The sequence below is a fragment of the Pteropus alecto genome, unplaced genomic scaffold (genome assembly GCF_000325575.1).
Source record: "Pteropus alecto unplaced genomic scaffold, ASM32557v1 scaffold311, whole genome shotgun sequence".
NCBI lineage: Eukaryota > Metazoa > Chordata > Mammalia > Chiroptera > Pteropodidae > Pteropus > Pteropus alecto.
In genome coordinates this window covers 789,895-801,942 of record NW_006431916.1, presented here as the reverse complement: position 1 = coordinate 801,942, position 12,048 = coordinate 789,895, and the positions used below count along the sequence as shown (strand labels likewise).

The 12,048-nt window shown below is 40.7% G+C and overlaps 1 protein-coding gene across 1 annotated transcript; it reads left to right on the top strand.

The window, feature by feature from the left end:
* The first annotated feature begins 605 nt into the window (after positions 1–605).
* On the top strand, positions 606–8,135 carry TM4SF19 (transmembrane 4 L six family member 19). Its single transcript, XM_025041803.1, has 5 exons — positions 606–611; positions 5,264–5,503; positions 5,898–5,975; positions 7,332–7,501; positions 7,828–8,135. The coding sequence occupies exons 1-5, from the start codon at positions 606–608 to the stop codon at positions 8,009–8,011; spliced, it is 678 nt and encodes a 225-aa protein (XP_024897571.1). The 3' UTR covers positions 8,012–8,135.
* Positions 8,136–12,048: the final 3,913 nt, after the last annotated feature.

The window sequence follows — 12,048 nt, the reverse complement described above, 5'->3', positions numbered from 1 at the left end:
TTGAATTCGGAACAGAAATACCTTCTAAAAATCTGAGTGATATCTGGTAGTCAGCCATCAGATCATTCTAATTGCCTAACTACAAGATGTTCTAACAGTCACTGCTTGGCCCGCTGCTGAAGCTTCTGTGCCTCATGAGTAATGAATGGCATTTCTCACCCCTCTGGTCCTCCTGGGGGTTTTTATAGATTATCCAAACCCAGGTACAAGTTCCAGGCCTGAGGCTCCTGCATAACAGTATTTCTCACAGTTACATCCTCTGACTCAAGACAATTTAGCTCACGAGGCCATGTCTCCTGGTTCCTTCTTTAGGGTCACATGAAAATGAACAGGAGACAGGTCATCAGGAGAGTGCTCTCCAGGAAGAGGAAAGCTCCTTCAATGGAAGTCTATGGGCAGTGGTGCGGGGGCACACGCATACACACATGCCCACACTCGCCTGGTTGACCTCTGTATGTATTTAGGGCCTCCCTGACCCTTCTTGAAGGTCCTGGAAGAGGCTGGGTCCTGTAGGAGTGCCAGCTGGGGCTCGCTGGAGCGCAGGCCCACTCTGAAGACAGCCCTTCTCCAGATTCTTTCTCTCCTATCCTGATTCTTGCAACTGGATGCAGGTAAGGAGGGATGAAAGGGCCAGTGAGGTAATGGCCAGGAAACAGTATGGTCTACCACAGACTTCCACTCAAGGGAGCCCTGGCTCTGCCACTGAGCAGCTGTGTGACTTCAGGCAATTTGTTTAACTTTTCTTTGCCTCAGTCTATCAACTTCAGGCCTTTACATAAGCTTAGACTACTTTTCCCTTCCCAGTTTTGCCTGCCTAATGCCTATTGTCAGTTAGATTTTGAATTAAACAGAACTTCCTCCAGGAGTTTTTACATCAAGTCTGCAGGAGAGGATTTGTTGTCCCTCCTTCCATTAAACTTTAAGCTGGATTACACCTGAAGGTGGACACCTCTGCTCAGCACTTGCTTACTGCCTTGACAGTGTCTCCACCAGACTTTTAGTCCTCAAGAGAAGAGACTGTATCCAGTCCTCAGTTGGGGCCCCTGGCAAAATGTCAGTCATTGGGAGGGGTGCGGGTTAAAGTAATGACTTGCTAAGACCCTCAATTGGTTAACTCGCTGAGATGTACACAGAGAGCCCTGAACTCTGCGATGGACAGTCTGGGGAGAGAGGCTGCCCAGACACATGCCCTTGCATTACAAACGGGGGGGTGGGGGGGTTGGGGGGGTGAGGACTATTATCCTACAAGTGCCCTGCCTCCTGACATCAGGGCAAGTGCCTCACTCTGGGGACCTGAGGAGGAAGCAGCTGGTACTAGGGGGCCTAAGTCATGAAAAGAGGTCTGCTGTGGTGGACTAACTGGGAGAGAAGGCATGATCTCTCCTGATCCCTAATTCACACCCTTCCCCTCAGGCCCCTTATATTCCTGAAGTAGGGCCACTGTTCCTATCATATCCTGCCTGAGAACTCCCCTAGAATATGCCCCCTCCACAGGAATTTGAACTTTCTTTAGTCAAGGACAAGTTATTTAATTCATTGTGAAAAACATGGTGTAGAGGGCAAATATTCTGTGGAGAGCGCACTTGGTGAAGGCAACTCTTCACATTAAACTCTTCACATTAAAATGCAAATGTCATTGTATCAGGAAGTTCCCCTTTGGGAGAAATGCAGGAGCCAAGCATGGGCTCAGAGATTAGACGAAGCAAAAGTCACCAAGGCCTTCAAGAGTTGGTGAATGAGGGCAGGAGCATTCCCCCAACCAAATGCCCTATTCAATACTGTGTCTGGACTAGTCTCTCTACCGTAAACTTCAGTCTGGACAAATAGAAGATGCTACGGTAATCACTTGGGTTTTTAAAAATGAGTTCATAAATTGTAAAACTGTTTTTAAAAGGTATAATAAAATAAAAATTTAGGATAGTAATTTCTAGGAACGAATTCAGAAAGATGGTAGGATTAGAGAGTACACACCTGGACTTCAATAATATTAGTGGTAATGACCTGTTTTGTAAACTGGTTATATTTACATGGGTTTTGTTTAATTATCCCACACAACTTACAAGTACAGATACATTATATACATTACGTTTAATTCTTTAAACTCTGAAATATTTCATTATATATGTATGTGTATACATATGTGTAAGAAACATACACAGAAAAAGAGAGGGGGAGAGAGATATATACATTTTTTAAAAATTATGTGCAAAGCAATGTGTTAGATGGGAGTGTCAAGAGCCTTAAGGTGACACAGATATGTAAATGAATTGCGAAGTGGCAACAGACCACTTTTTGGGAATGTCATGGTACTGACTTCTTCAGATCCATACTGATGTGAGTTACCCAAATATTACTAGTCTTATGTTAATTCATATTAAAAAAAAAAAACAAGGAGAAAAAAATGTCATAGATGATAGGGGCAGAGGAGGCATTTTACAACGTATATAGACATGACGTTTTAATTTTTAATCAATTTTATTGATATACAATTAAAATATAATAAAATTCACCAATTTTAAGAGTAGTTTGATGAGTTTTGTCAATGAATATAGCTGTGTATTCACCACGAGAATCTAGATTTTGTACACTTCAATGACCTCAAAAAGTTTTCTTATGTCCCTTATATTAATCCCCTCTTCCATTCCCAGCCCCTCGCAACTACTGATCTGCTTTCTGTCACTAGTTTTGCCTTTTCTAGAATTACATATAAACAGAATCATACAGTGAGTAGTCTTTTGTTTCTGGCTTCTTTCACTTAGCATAATGTTTCTGAGATTTATCCATGTCATTGCATTATCAGTAGTCCATTGTTTTTTATTGCCTAGTAGTAGTATCCATTTGTATGGATATACCACAATTTATTCACCTATTGATGAACATTTGAGTTATTTCTTGTTTTTTGTTTTATATTTTTTGTATTTCTCATTTTTAATTGTTTTTTTTTATTATGGCAAAATATATATAACATAAAGTCTGTTATTGTAACCATTTTAAAATATACAATTCAGTGGCATTAATTACATTCACGATCCTGTGGAACCATCACCACTCTATTTCCAAAAATTGTTCATTACCCCAAACTGAAACTCTGTAACCATTAAACGACAACTACCCATTCCCCAATTCCCACAGTACCCCGTAACCTCTAATCTACTTTTCATCTCTGTGAATTTGCCTGTTCTGGATATTTTATATACATAAATGCCTTTTAGTGTCTAGCTTATTTCATTTAGCATGATTTTTTCAACTTTCATCTATATTATAGCATGTAACAACTTCGTTCCTTTTTATGGCCGAATATTGTTTCATTGTGTGTGTGTGTGTGTGTGTGTGTGTGTGTATGTGTGTGTGTACACACACACACATATATACACACACAGACACATAAACATTTTATTTTATTTACATAAAATACATAAACATTTTATTTATTCATTTATCTGTTGGTAGACAGGATGTTTCTGTATTTCTGATTTATAGTTATTATGAATAAAGCTGCTATGGACATTCAAGTACTCAGCTCTGTGTGGATAGGTGTTTTCATTTCTTGAAAGTAGTTGTACCATTTACATTCTCACCAGCTATTTATGAGAGTTTCAGTTGTTCCACATCCTCACCGACACTTGGTAGAGTCCAACTTTTTAACTATAGCAATTCCAGTGGATATGTAGTAGGATCTTACTTTGGTTTTAATTTGCATTTCCCTATTTTAATGATGTTGGGTGTCTTTTCATGTTCTTAGTTGTTATATATATATATCTATATATCTTTTTTTGTAAGATGAAATGAAGTATCTTTTCAAATCTTTTTCCCATTTTTTAAAATCAAGTTATCTTCTTATTATAGAGTTTTAAGAGTTTTTCTACGTTCTAGATACATGTCCTTGGTCAGATGTGTATGTTCTCACACTCACATACATAGTCATAAAACATATATAGTATTTTCTCTCAGCCTGTGGTTTGCCCCTTCATTTCTTAATAGTGTCTTTTGAAGAGCTAATTTTTAATTTTGAAGAGTTTATAATTTTTTATAGGTTGTACTTTTTGTGTTTTATCTAATAAATCTTTATCTACCCAAGACCCCAGTGATTTTTCTCCTTCATTTTCTTCTAGAAATTTTATTAAGGTTAGATCTATGGTCTATTTAAACTTCATTATTGAATATGGTTTGAAGTAATTCTCAAGTATATATATTTTTGTTCTGCATATGGATTGTTCTAGCACTACTAATTGAAAAGACTATCCTTTTACCACTGAAATACCATCTTTTTCAAAAATAATTTGATGATATATGTAGATATATTTCTGAACTCTCTACTCTGTTCCAGTGTTTTGTCTGTCTTTTTATGCATTACTTCACTATCTCGATTACTGTAGCTTTATAATGTTTTAAAATCTCATGGTATAAGTCCTTCAACTTCGTTTTTCTTTTTAAAAATTATTTTGGCTAATTTAGGTCCTTTGCATTTCCATACAAATTTAGATTTAGCTTTTCAATTTGTATTACAAAATCCTGCTGGGATTTTGACTGAGATTACGCCGAATCATTGTGTCAATTTAGAGAGAATCGACATGCTAACGATATTGATTCTTTTGACCCATAAACATGACATATCTTTCCATTTATTTAGGTCTTTAATTCTTCTCAGCAGTGTTTTATAATTTTTAGTGTACAGATCTTGTATATAGCTTTTATTTTTATGCTATTGTGTAAATGGTATTTTAAAAATTTTTACAATTTGCCATTGCTTGTATATAGAAATACAATAGAGTTTTTGTATAGCAATGTTTTTATTCTGTGATCTTACTTATCTAACCGATCAGTTCTAGTAAATTTTTGATAGATTCCTTAGGGTTTTCTATATAGATAATCATGTTACTTACGAGTAATGACAATTCTTGTTTCTTTATTTCCTATATGTATGGCTTTGCTTCTATTTATTTTCTTATTGCACTGCAAAGGACCTCCTGTCTAATGTTGAATGGAAGTGGTAACAGTGGACATCTTTAAAATGATATCTTTTAAAGAGAGAGGATGGATGACACCTTAAAAAATTTTTGTTTTTCTGTACCAGATAGAATAATCACTGGCTGTAATAGAGGTACAAGCAAAATATAATGGGATGAGGAGTGTGTGTGAGAGAGTTAGCATTGGAGAATATTTATAAGAGGGAGAATTTTTAAGCAAGTTCCTTGGCTCTTCTTTAACTGACCTTGGGAGGTGACAATATCTGTAGTCTGTTGCCCCCACCCAATGCTCCCAGCAGCAGAGCCCCCATGACCCTCCTTCCATTGGTTCCAGGACACCGTCGTCTCCCTGCATGATGGCATGCTCACGGACCTGCTCCCGCATCCTGGGGCTAAGCCTTGGTACTACAGCCCTGTTTGCTGCAGGGGCCAACATGGTGCTCCTCTTTCCTAACTGGGAGGTGACTTACCTGTTGAGAGGCCTCGTTGGCAGGCATGCCATGCTGGGCTCTGGGCTCTGGGGAGGAGGCCTCATGGTAAGTGTCCTGGGTTCCCTGGGTGTGAACTCCCAAAGTGCCCCCCAGGAGTGGAGCAGGGAGGTTTGGGGGAAGAGTGTTTTGATTCCTTGCAAAAAAGTTTAACAAGCTGGTCTTAGGTCTATAGCAACTTCAAGCAATAGAAGACTCTAGGAAAACTTGACAAGGGTTGCTGAATTTTGGAATAGGCAGGCTGGGTATGAACATTGTTGTCAATAAAGTAAGATCAGGATAGTCATCCAAAATTGGGTCCTGACAGTCAAAGCCAAACCCTCTGGGAAAGATAGGATAATCCAGTCCATGTGAGGTGACCAACCACTCTTTTCAATAGCCACAGGTGGCAGCTAGCAATGTAAATTACTCAGTCTCTTAACAGTCTTCTCTCCTCTCCCAGGTACTCACTGCAGCTATCCTCATCTCCTTGATGGGATGGAGATATGGCTGCTTCAGTAAGAGTGGGCCTTGCCGAAGCGTAAGCACCAGATTCTACTCTTCTAATACCTAGAATGTCCTTACATCCTATTTCTGTCAAGGCAGAGTGATAAAAAGGCAATATTGGTCTTGGGATTTGAAGTCGGGTTCTGACCATGCCCCTTAATCATCCTAAGCTCTTGGGAAAATTGCTTAAGCCTCAGGTCCCCACATGAAAAATTGGAGTTAACAGGGCCAAGTCAATGATCCTGTCATATAATAAACCATAAATGTCATAATGAACCATAAATATCTATACAAATGTGGGGAACTGTTACTATTATTTTTTAGCCTATTGAACAATATGGACATGAGTTATGTACACTGTAATCATGTATTAGTCATAGAAAATTTCCTGGTACTTTGCTTAATTTTTATTAGAGCTCGAAGGTTCTCCAGAGATCTTTTAATGATTAGATTCCAGTTTAACCTTTCCATTTTACAGATAATGAAACTGAGGCCCATAATAAATTTTCACTTTATTAATTACATAAGCATCTCTCTATATATATTTGAAAACTCTGTTTGCTCACACACAATATTGTTTATTCAGTCTCAGACACATGAATCTCTAGCCTCCTTATAGTAACTCCACAGCTTGCTTTGATATCTGCAGCCCATATACTGGGAACCCTGCTGATTCAGAATTAAATGTAAACACCCACACATTCCATTCACTATCTGTTCTCAGTCAAGTCTGGTTTTCCCCTAGGGAAGTGGTTCTCAGACTTGAGTGTGTATCAGAATCCCAGCAGGGTTTGTTAAAACACAGATTGCTGGGCTCCACCCCCAGAGTTTCTGATTTAGTAGGTCTGGTGAGTGGAAAATTTTACATTGCTAATAAGTTTCCAGGTGATGTGATGCTGCTGGAACAGGGACCATATTTTGAGAATCATTGTTCTAGTCTTATATAAGACTATTTTATCCCGAATCTTTTCACTTAGAGTCAAAACTTACTATGCACCTTTCTCTGTGCCCTCCCAAGCTCCAAAACAGTTTGACATCAGTGGGGGAAATGACTCCATGATTCGGTATAAAAACTATTTATATGCTTTATTTAAATTTTAAAAATACGTAGTCTTTGGAAAGGAGAAAAAAAATCTAGTATCCTGTGAAATTCCAAATCCCAATTTGGAAGCCAGGTAGAATTTTCTGTCCCATCCCTTCCTAGCTCTACCCAGTGACCCCTCATTAGACAACCTACCTTGGTTAAGCTTTAAAAGAGGTGCCATGGAGTAGCCTGAGGAATATGATGGGGAAAGCCTGAGCACCAGAGAAGTTAGATTGTCCAGATGGCCCACAAGTTACCTAGTCATGACCCCATCTCAGGCTCATTGTTTCTTCTCTCCCTCTACAGATGCTCACTGCTCTGTTGTCGAGTGGCCTGGCTTTGCTTGGAGCCTTGATTTGCTTTACCACTTCTGGAGTAGCCCTGAAAGATGGTCCTTTTTGCATGTTTTATGTCTCATCTTTCAACCAGACGCAAGGTTGGAAGTATGGTTACCCATTCAAAGACCTGAATAACAGGTAACTAGATGGAGAGTCAGATAGATTTGCAGCTTTTTCAGGGAGGGAGTGGGGGAGATAGAGAGAGAGCGAGGGAGAGAGAGCGAGGGAGAGAGAGAGAGAGATAGAGAGAGAGAGAGAGAGGTGGACTACAAACTCCTTTTGGTGGTGCATTCTAGCATCTAACTCCTATGATGCTTAACAACTGAAAAAGCAGCAGCAATAATCACCCTCAAGAGTCTAGGCCTATGACCTGTTCTGGGTGAGGCCCCAGCTTTCCATTGAGTTTGCTTATTTGGCTTTTCTTACTTATTCCTCAAACCTGGTCTCCTTATATTTTGAAACAGGAATTATATGTATGACCATTCACTCTGGAACTCTGTCTGCCTGGAGCCTACTAAAGCTGTCGTTTGGCATGTGTGCTTCTTCTCCACCCTACTGTGCATCAGCTTCCTCCAGATTCTCCTGGTGGTCATTCATTTCTTCAACAGCTTCTTGGGCCTTTTCTGTAGCCTCTGTGAGAAGTCATAATGCCCTTTTATGGATAGGAGTTTTCATCAGAAGCTTCCTTGAATCCTTTCTGCAACTAGGATTTATGGGTATGAATCATAAACGAACTTCCCTTTTAGGTATTCCTGTAGGAATACTAACAATAATAATTCCTTGCACATATGTTAATGCATTTTAAATCACATTGTAAACTGCAAGATGATATGTTAGTAGAAGAAATAATTAAGTCATTATTATTGTGTAGGAATTTATTGTACATAAAATGTCCTCCAGCCATGATCTTACTTCAGCCTCTCAACAACTCCATAAAATCTACCGTGTGTTACAGATACAGAAGTTAAGGTTCTTAGAGGATAATGGGCTTGCTGCTCAAAAGCACTCAGCTAGGTTCAGGTAATGTCAGAACCTGAGTCCCTATCTTCTAAATTCAAGTTCACCACTTGTTATGCTGAACTACGTGTTCTTAGAACTCACAGGTTGAAGCCCTAACCCCCAATGTGACTTTATTTGGAGATAAAACCTCTGTAGAATTAATTAAGGTTAAATGAGGTCATAAGAGAAAGATCCTAATCCAGTAGGAGTGGCATCCTTATAAGAAGAGGATGAGATACCAGATCTCTCTTTCCACATGGGCATAGAGGAAAAGGACATGTGAGGACACAGCCAGAAGGTTGCTATCTGCAAGCCAAGGAAAAAGGCCTCAGTAGAAACCAACCTTTTTGGCACCTTGATCTTGAACTTCCAGCCTCCAGAAAATAAATTTCTGTTGTTTAAGCCACCCAGTCTGTGCAATTTTGTTATGGCAGCCTGAGCTAATTAATCCACCAGTGTTCTTTTCATTAGTGTTCAGTGAAGTTCAATAAGTGGTATATACTGAATATCCATAGTGTGCCTAGCATTCACTGCTGTGCATGCTGAGAATCCAAAGATGATTGAGACATGATCCTTGACCTTGAACCCTGCCCTGTCCTTAAAGAGTTCATAGTCAGGTTAGAGAAACAAACACATGTATCAATAATTTAAATGCCACATGGCAAGGGCCATGTGAGATGTCAACATAGGGTGTAATGAGAGCTTGGAGGAACAGTGAACCCCAAACGGAAGGATAAGTGAGAGATCAAAGAAGGCTTCCATTGTGTCTGAGCTGATTCTTAAAATAGCTTGGAAAAGAGGAGAAGGTTTTCCCAGCAGAGGAAACAGCACACTCAAAGGCATAGAGGGGATAAATGGGATGGGGTGTGTGCAGAACTGGGATGCCACAGCTGCTTCTAATGTGGGACATGGAAAAAAGAGGGCTTCCTTCTCTCACACTCTAGGATAGTGAGTAGAGTCAGGAGTGGGATGGAGATCCTGGTGGGAAGATTTGATGGTTAGGGAAGAGGATGAAGCAAGCAGAAGCAGCCTGGGAAGAACCAGGAAGAAGGGTACTGTCAAGAGAAGAGGTAGTGGGTAGGTCCAGGAAATTTCCTAGAAGGAAATTTGGAGGCCCAGGTCGTACTGTATCCCCTCCACAGTCCCTTGGACCCCAGCTCCATTCCAGCACTATTCCAGGTCAGGGAGGAGCCAATGAAGCACCAGAGGCTTCCAGAATATAGCAATTCCTCTGTTCCCATGGTGCCTCAGCAGGACTGAGGAGTATGATTCTGTCTTCTGATAGGCAAGCTAGCAGAGCTTGTAGAAGTCAGGTCCCTCCAAACACCATCTCACCCTCTCCTCTCTGGAGCTGCTGGCCTGACAGGCCTGTCCTGAGTGGGGAAGGTGGACAGTTAAAACTGTCAGGAACAGAAAAAGTCTCTTGATCAGGCGGGGTGTCCTGAGGTCCAGACATTACATCATATATCCACATACAACATCCAAGAAGCATTGCCTGTGCCTGTCTCACATGACCCTGTTGGCTGATTTAGTTTCAGGGTTATGGCTAGGACATACCTGATCTACAGGAACTTCTCTTGCAGGAGAAAGATATTGACATCTCCACATAATTAATGGAGAATTAAAAAATAATTTATATCTGGTTTTGGACATATTAGGTGCACGCACATACACACACAAATACTAGCTTTACAATCTTTATCCTGGCTTGGCCCTACTTTGATGGCTCAGCAGGACACTGAGGTGAGAGATGTCAGTTTTTGGCACCAAGACAATTCTCAGTGAAGAGGTGACTCTTGCCTGAGCCTCCTTCATCCTCAGGAACCTCAGACTGATATTATTGTAGAACTTAATACGAGTTCAAAGGATAGTGTCTCCAATCTCTGCCTCAGCTAGGCCTATCATTTTCGCTTTCAGATTCTGTACTTTTAGGGTAGATCCTCCTGTGGTTGGCTGCTGACATTCATAGATCTCAAAGTGCACAAGGTCAAAAACAGAAGTCTGGGAGTAAAGCTGACAGCGCCTTCTCCAAGTTTGAAGTACAATTGCTTCAAACTTGTTGAGGGGTGCAATGTACTTAACTAGAGACGAGCTAGAATAGCTCGCCTAACTTCTCTCTTCACAGTTCAGTTTATGGTGGATTGTGAAGAGCTGTAGGGGGGAAGGAAGAAGGGCCTTGGAGAGGCAATAGGAGAAGAGGAGAGAAGAGAAGAGAAGAGAAGAGAAGAGAGGACAGGAGATGAGAAGAGAGAAGAGAGAGAAGCGGAGAGGAGAGGAGAGGAGAAAGAGTTTCTGAATTCATTCTACCATGGGCCCCACATTCATTCTACCATGGGCCCTACATGCCTCCTGTTGGCTGCCCTCTGTGAGAGTCTAGAGAGCACCTGCACCCCCTTCCTCCTACCTATATCCCAGGACCATCTCACACTTACAATGGGCTTTTACCTTGGTTTTATCTCCCCAAACAAAAGCGCCATCTGGCTTTTGGCTTGGCTTCCAACCAGGTTTTGTTGAGAGGCTGGTGCTAATCTGTTTATCAGGATGGTATTAAGTAAGTATTTTATTCCAAAGAAAAGTTGTCTGTTCCTTACCTTGTATGTGCCTTCTTGAATATCATCCTGGAGTGAAGAGGATGTTGCCTCGTTTTAATAGTGCTCAGAGAAAAGTAAGGCCATCTCAGGAACAGGCTGTCCTTCAGCTTTCTGTTATAGAAAGTAGCACTCCATTTAGTGATAATTAGTTTAGCCTAGTGTTCCCCAGCCAAATCTATTCACTCTTTAGGGCAAGGCCTGGGTTTTATTCATTTTTGTATTTCCAGCCTCTAGCACAGATAGCATAATAAAATATTTACTGAACTGAATTATGTACTGGATCTTCTATGTTTTTAGTTGGACTGCAGTAGATAGGTAGGGTGAGAGAAACATAATTGAAGAACTCATAAAATGTGAGAGAAAATCTGCATTCTAGGAATATGATTTCTTGAGGCTGGTGAAACAGCTAGGAGAAAACCCATGATCTGCGTCTAGGAGATACTGGACTTCTGTGCCAGGCAGGGACCATGCTGGTCTGTGGATGCATGACCCAAGCTAAGGTGGGGCTGCTAAACCGGGAGGCAACAAAAAGGGTGTGACTGAGGCAGCACTGAGTTGGTGCTGAGTGCACATCTGGCTCTGTGGCCCTTGCACAGACCCCACTCTGCTGGCCAGTGTCAGGAGAAAGATTCAGCAACCCATCCAGATCACAAAGGGACTTATCTGCAAGCAAAGAAGTGTGAATTCTGGGGAACAGTCATAAGGAGCCATCAAAAGATTTCAAACAGAGCAGTGACAAAGGAAAGCCATACTGGGGACAGTGTGAATGGGGGACTGTGAAGGTGAGGGTGAGGTGAGTTTACTGAAATGCAGGGGACCAGTGTAGGCAATACTATCAAGAAAACACTTTGTAAAACAAAACCTGGAATAGTAAAATTGGTTGCTTTCTAGTGGAACTTGCAAAGGTATACTTTTATAGAAACTATCCCCTTTGCATGTTAGAGTGGCAAGTTTTGGAATTTGTTGATCCAACGAAAGGTTAAAAGTTACTAAAGGAAGCCCTACTAGATATTGGGGGAATTTCTTTTCTTAGTTTTTGAAGGTGGCGGAGGCCAGGATACTACAGTCTTAAAACAGGACCAGAGACTGGTGCTC

What these genes read in the sequence shown, in the direction of transcription:
- TM4SF19 (XM_025041803.1), top strand. An exon ending in AGAGTGGGCCTTGCCGAAGC is followed by an intron (nt 5,976 to 7,331) that starts GTAAGCACCAGA and finishes CTCCCTCTACAG; the next exon opens with ATGCTCACTGCTCTGTTGTC. An exon ending in TTCAAAGACCTGAATAACAG is followed by an intron (nt 7,502 to 7,827) that starts GTAACTAGATGG and finishes ATTTTGAAACAG; the next exon opens with GAATTATATGTATGACCATT.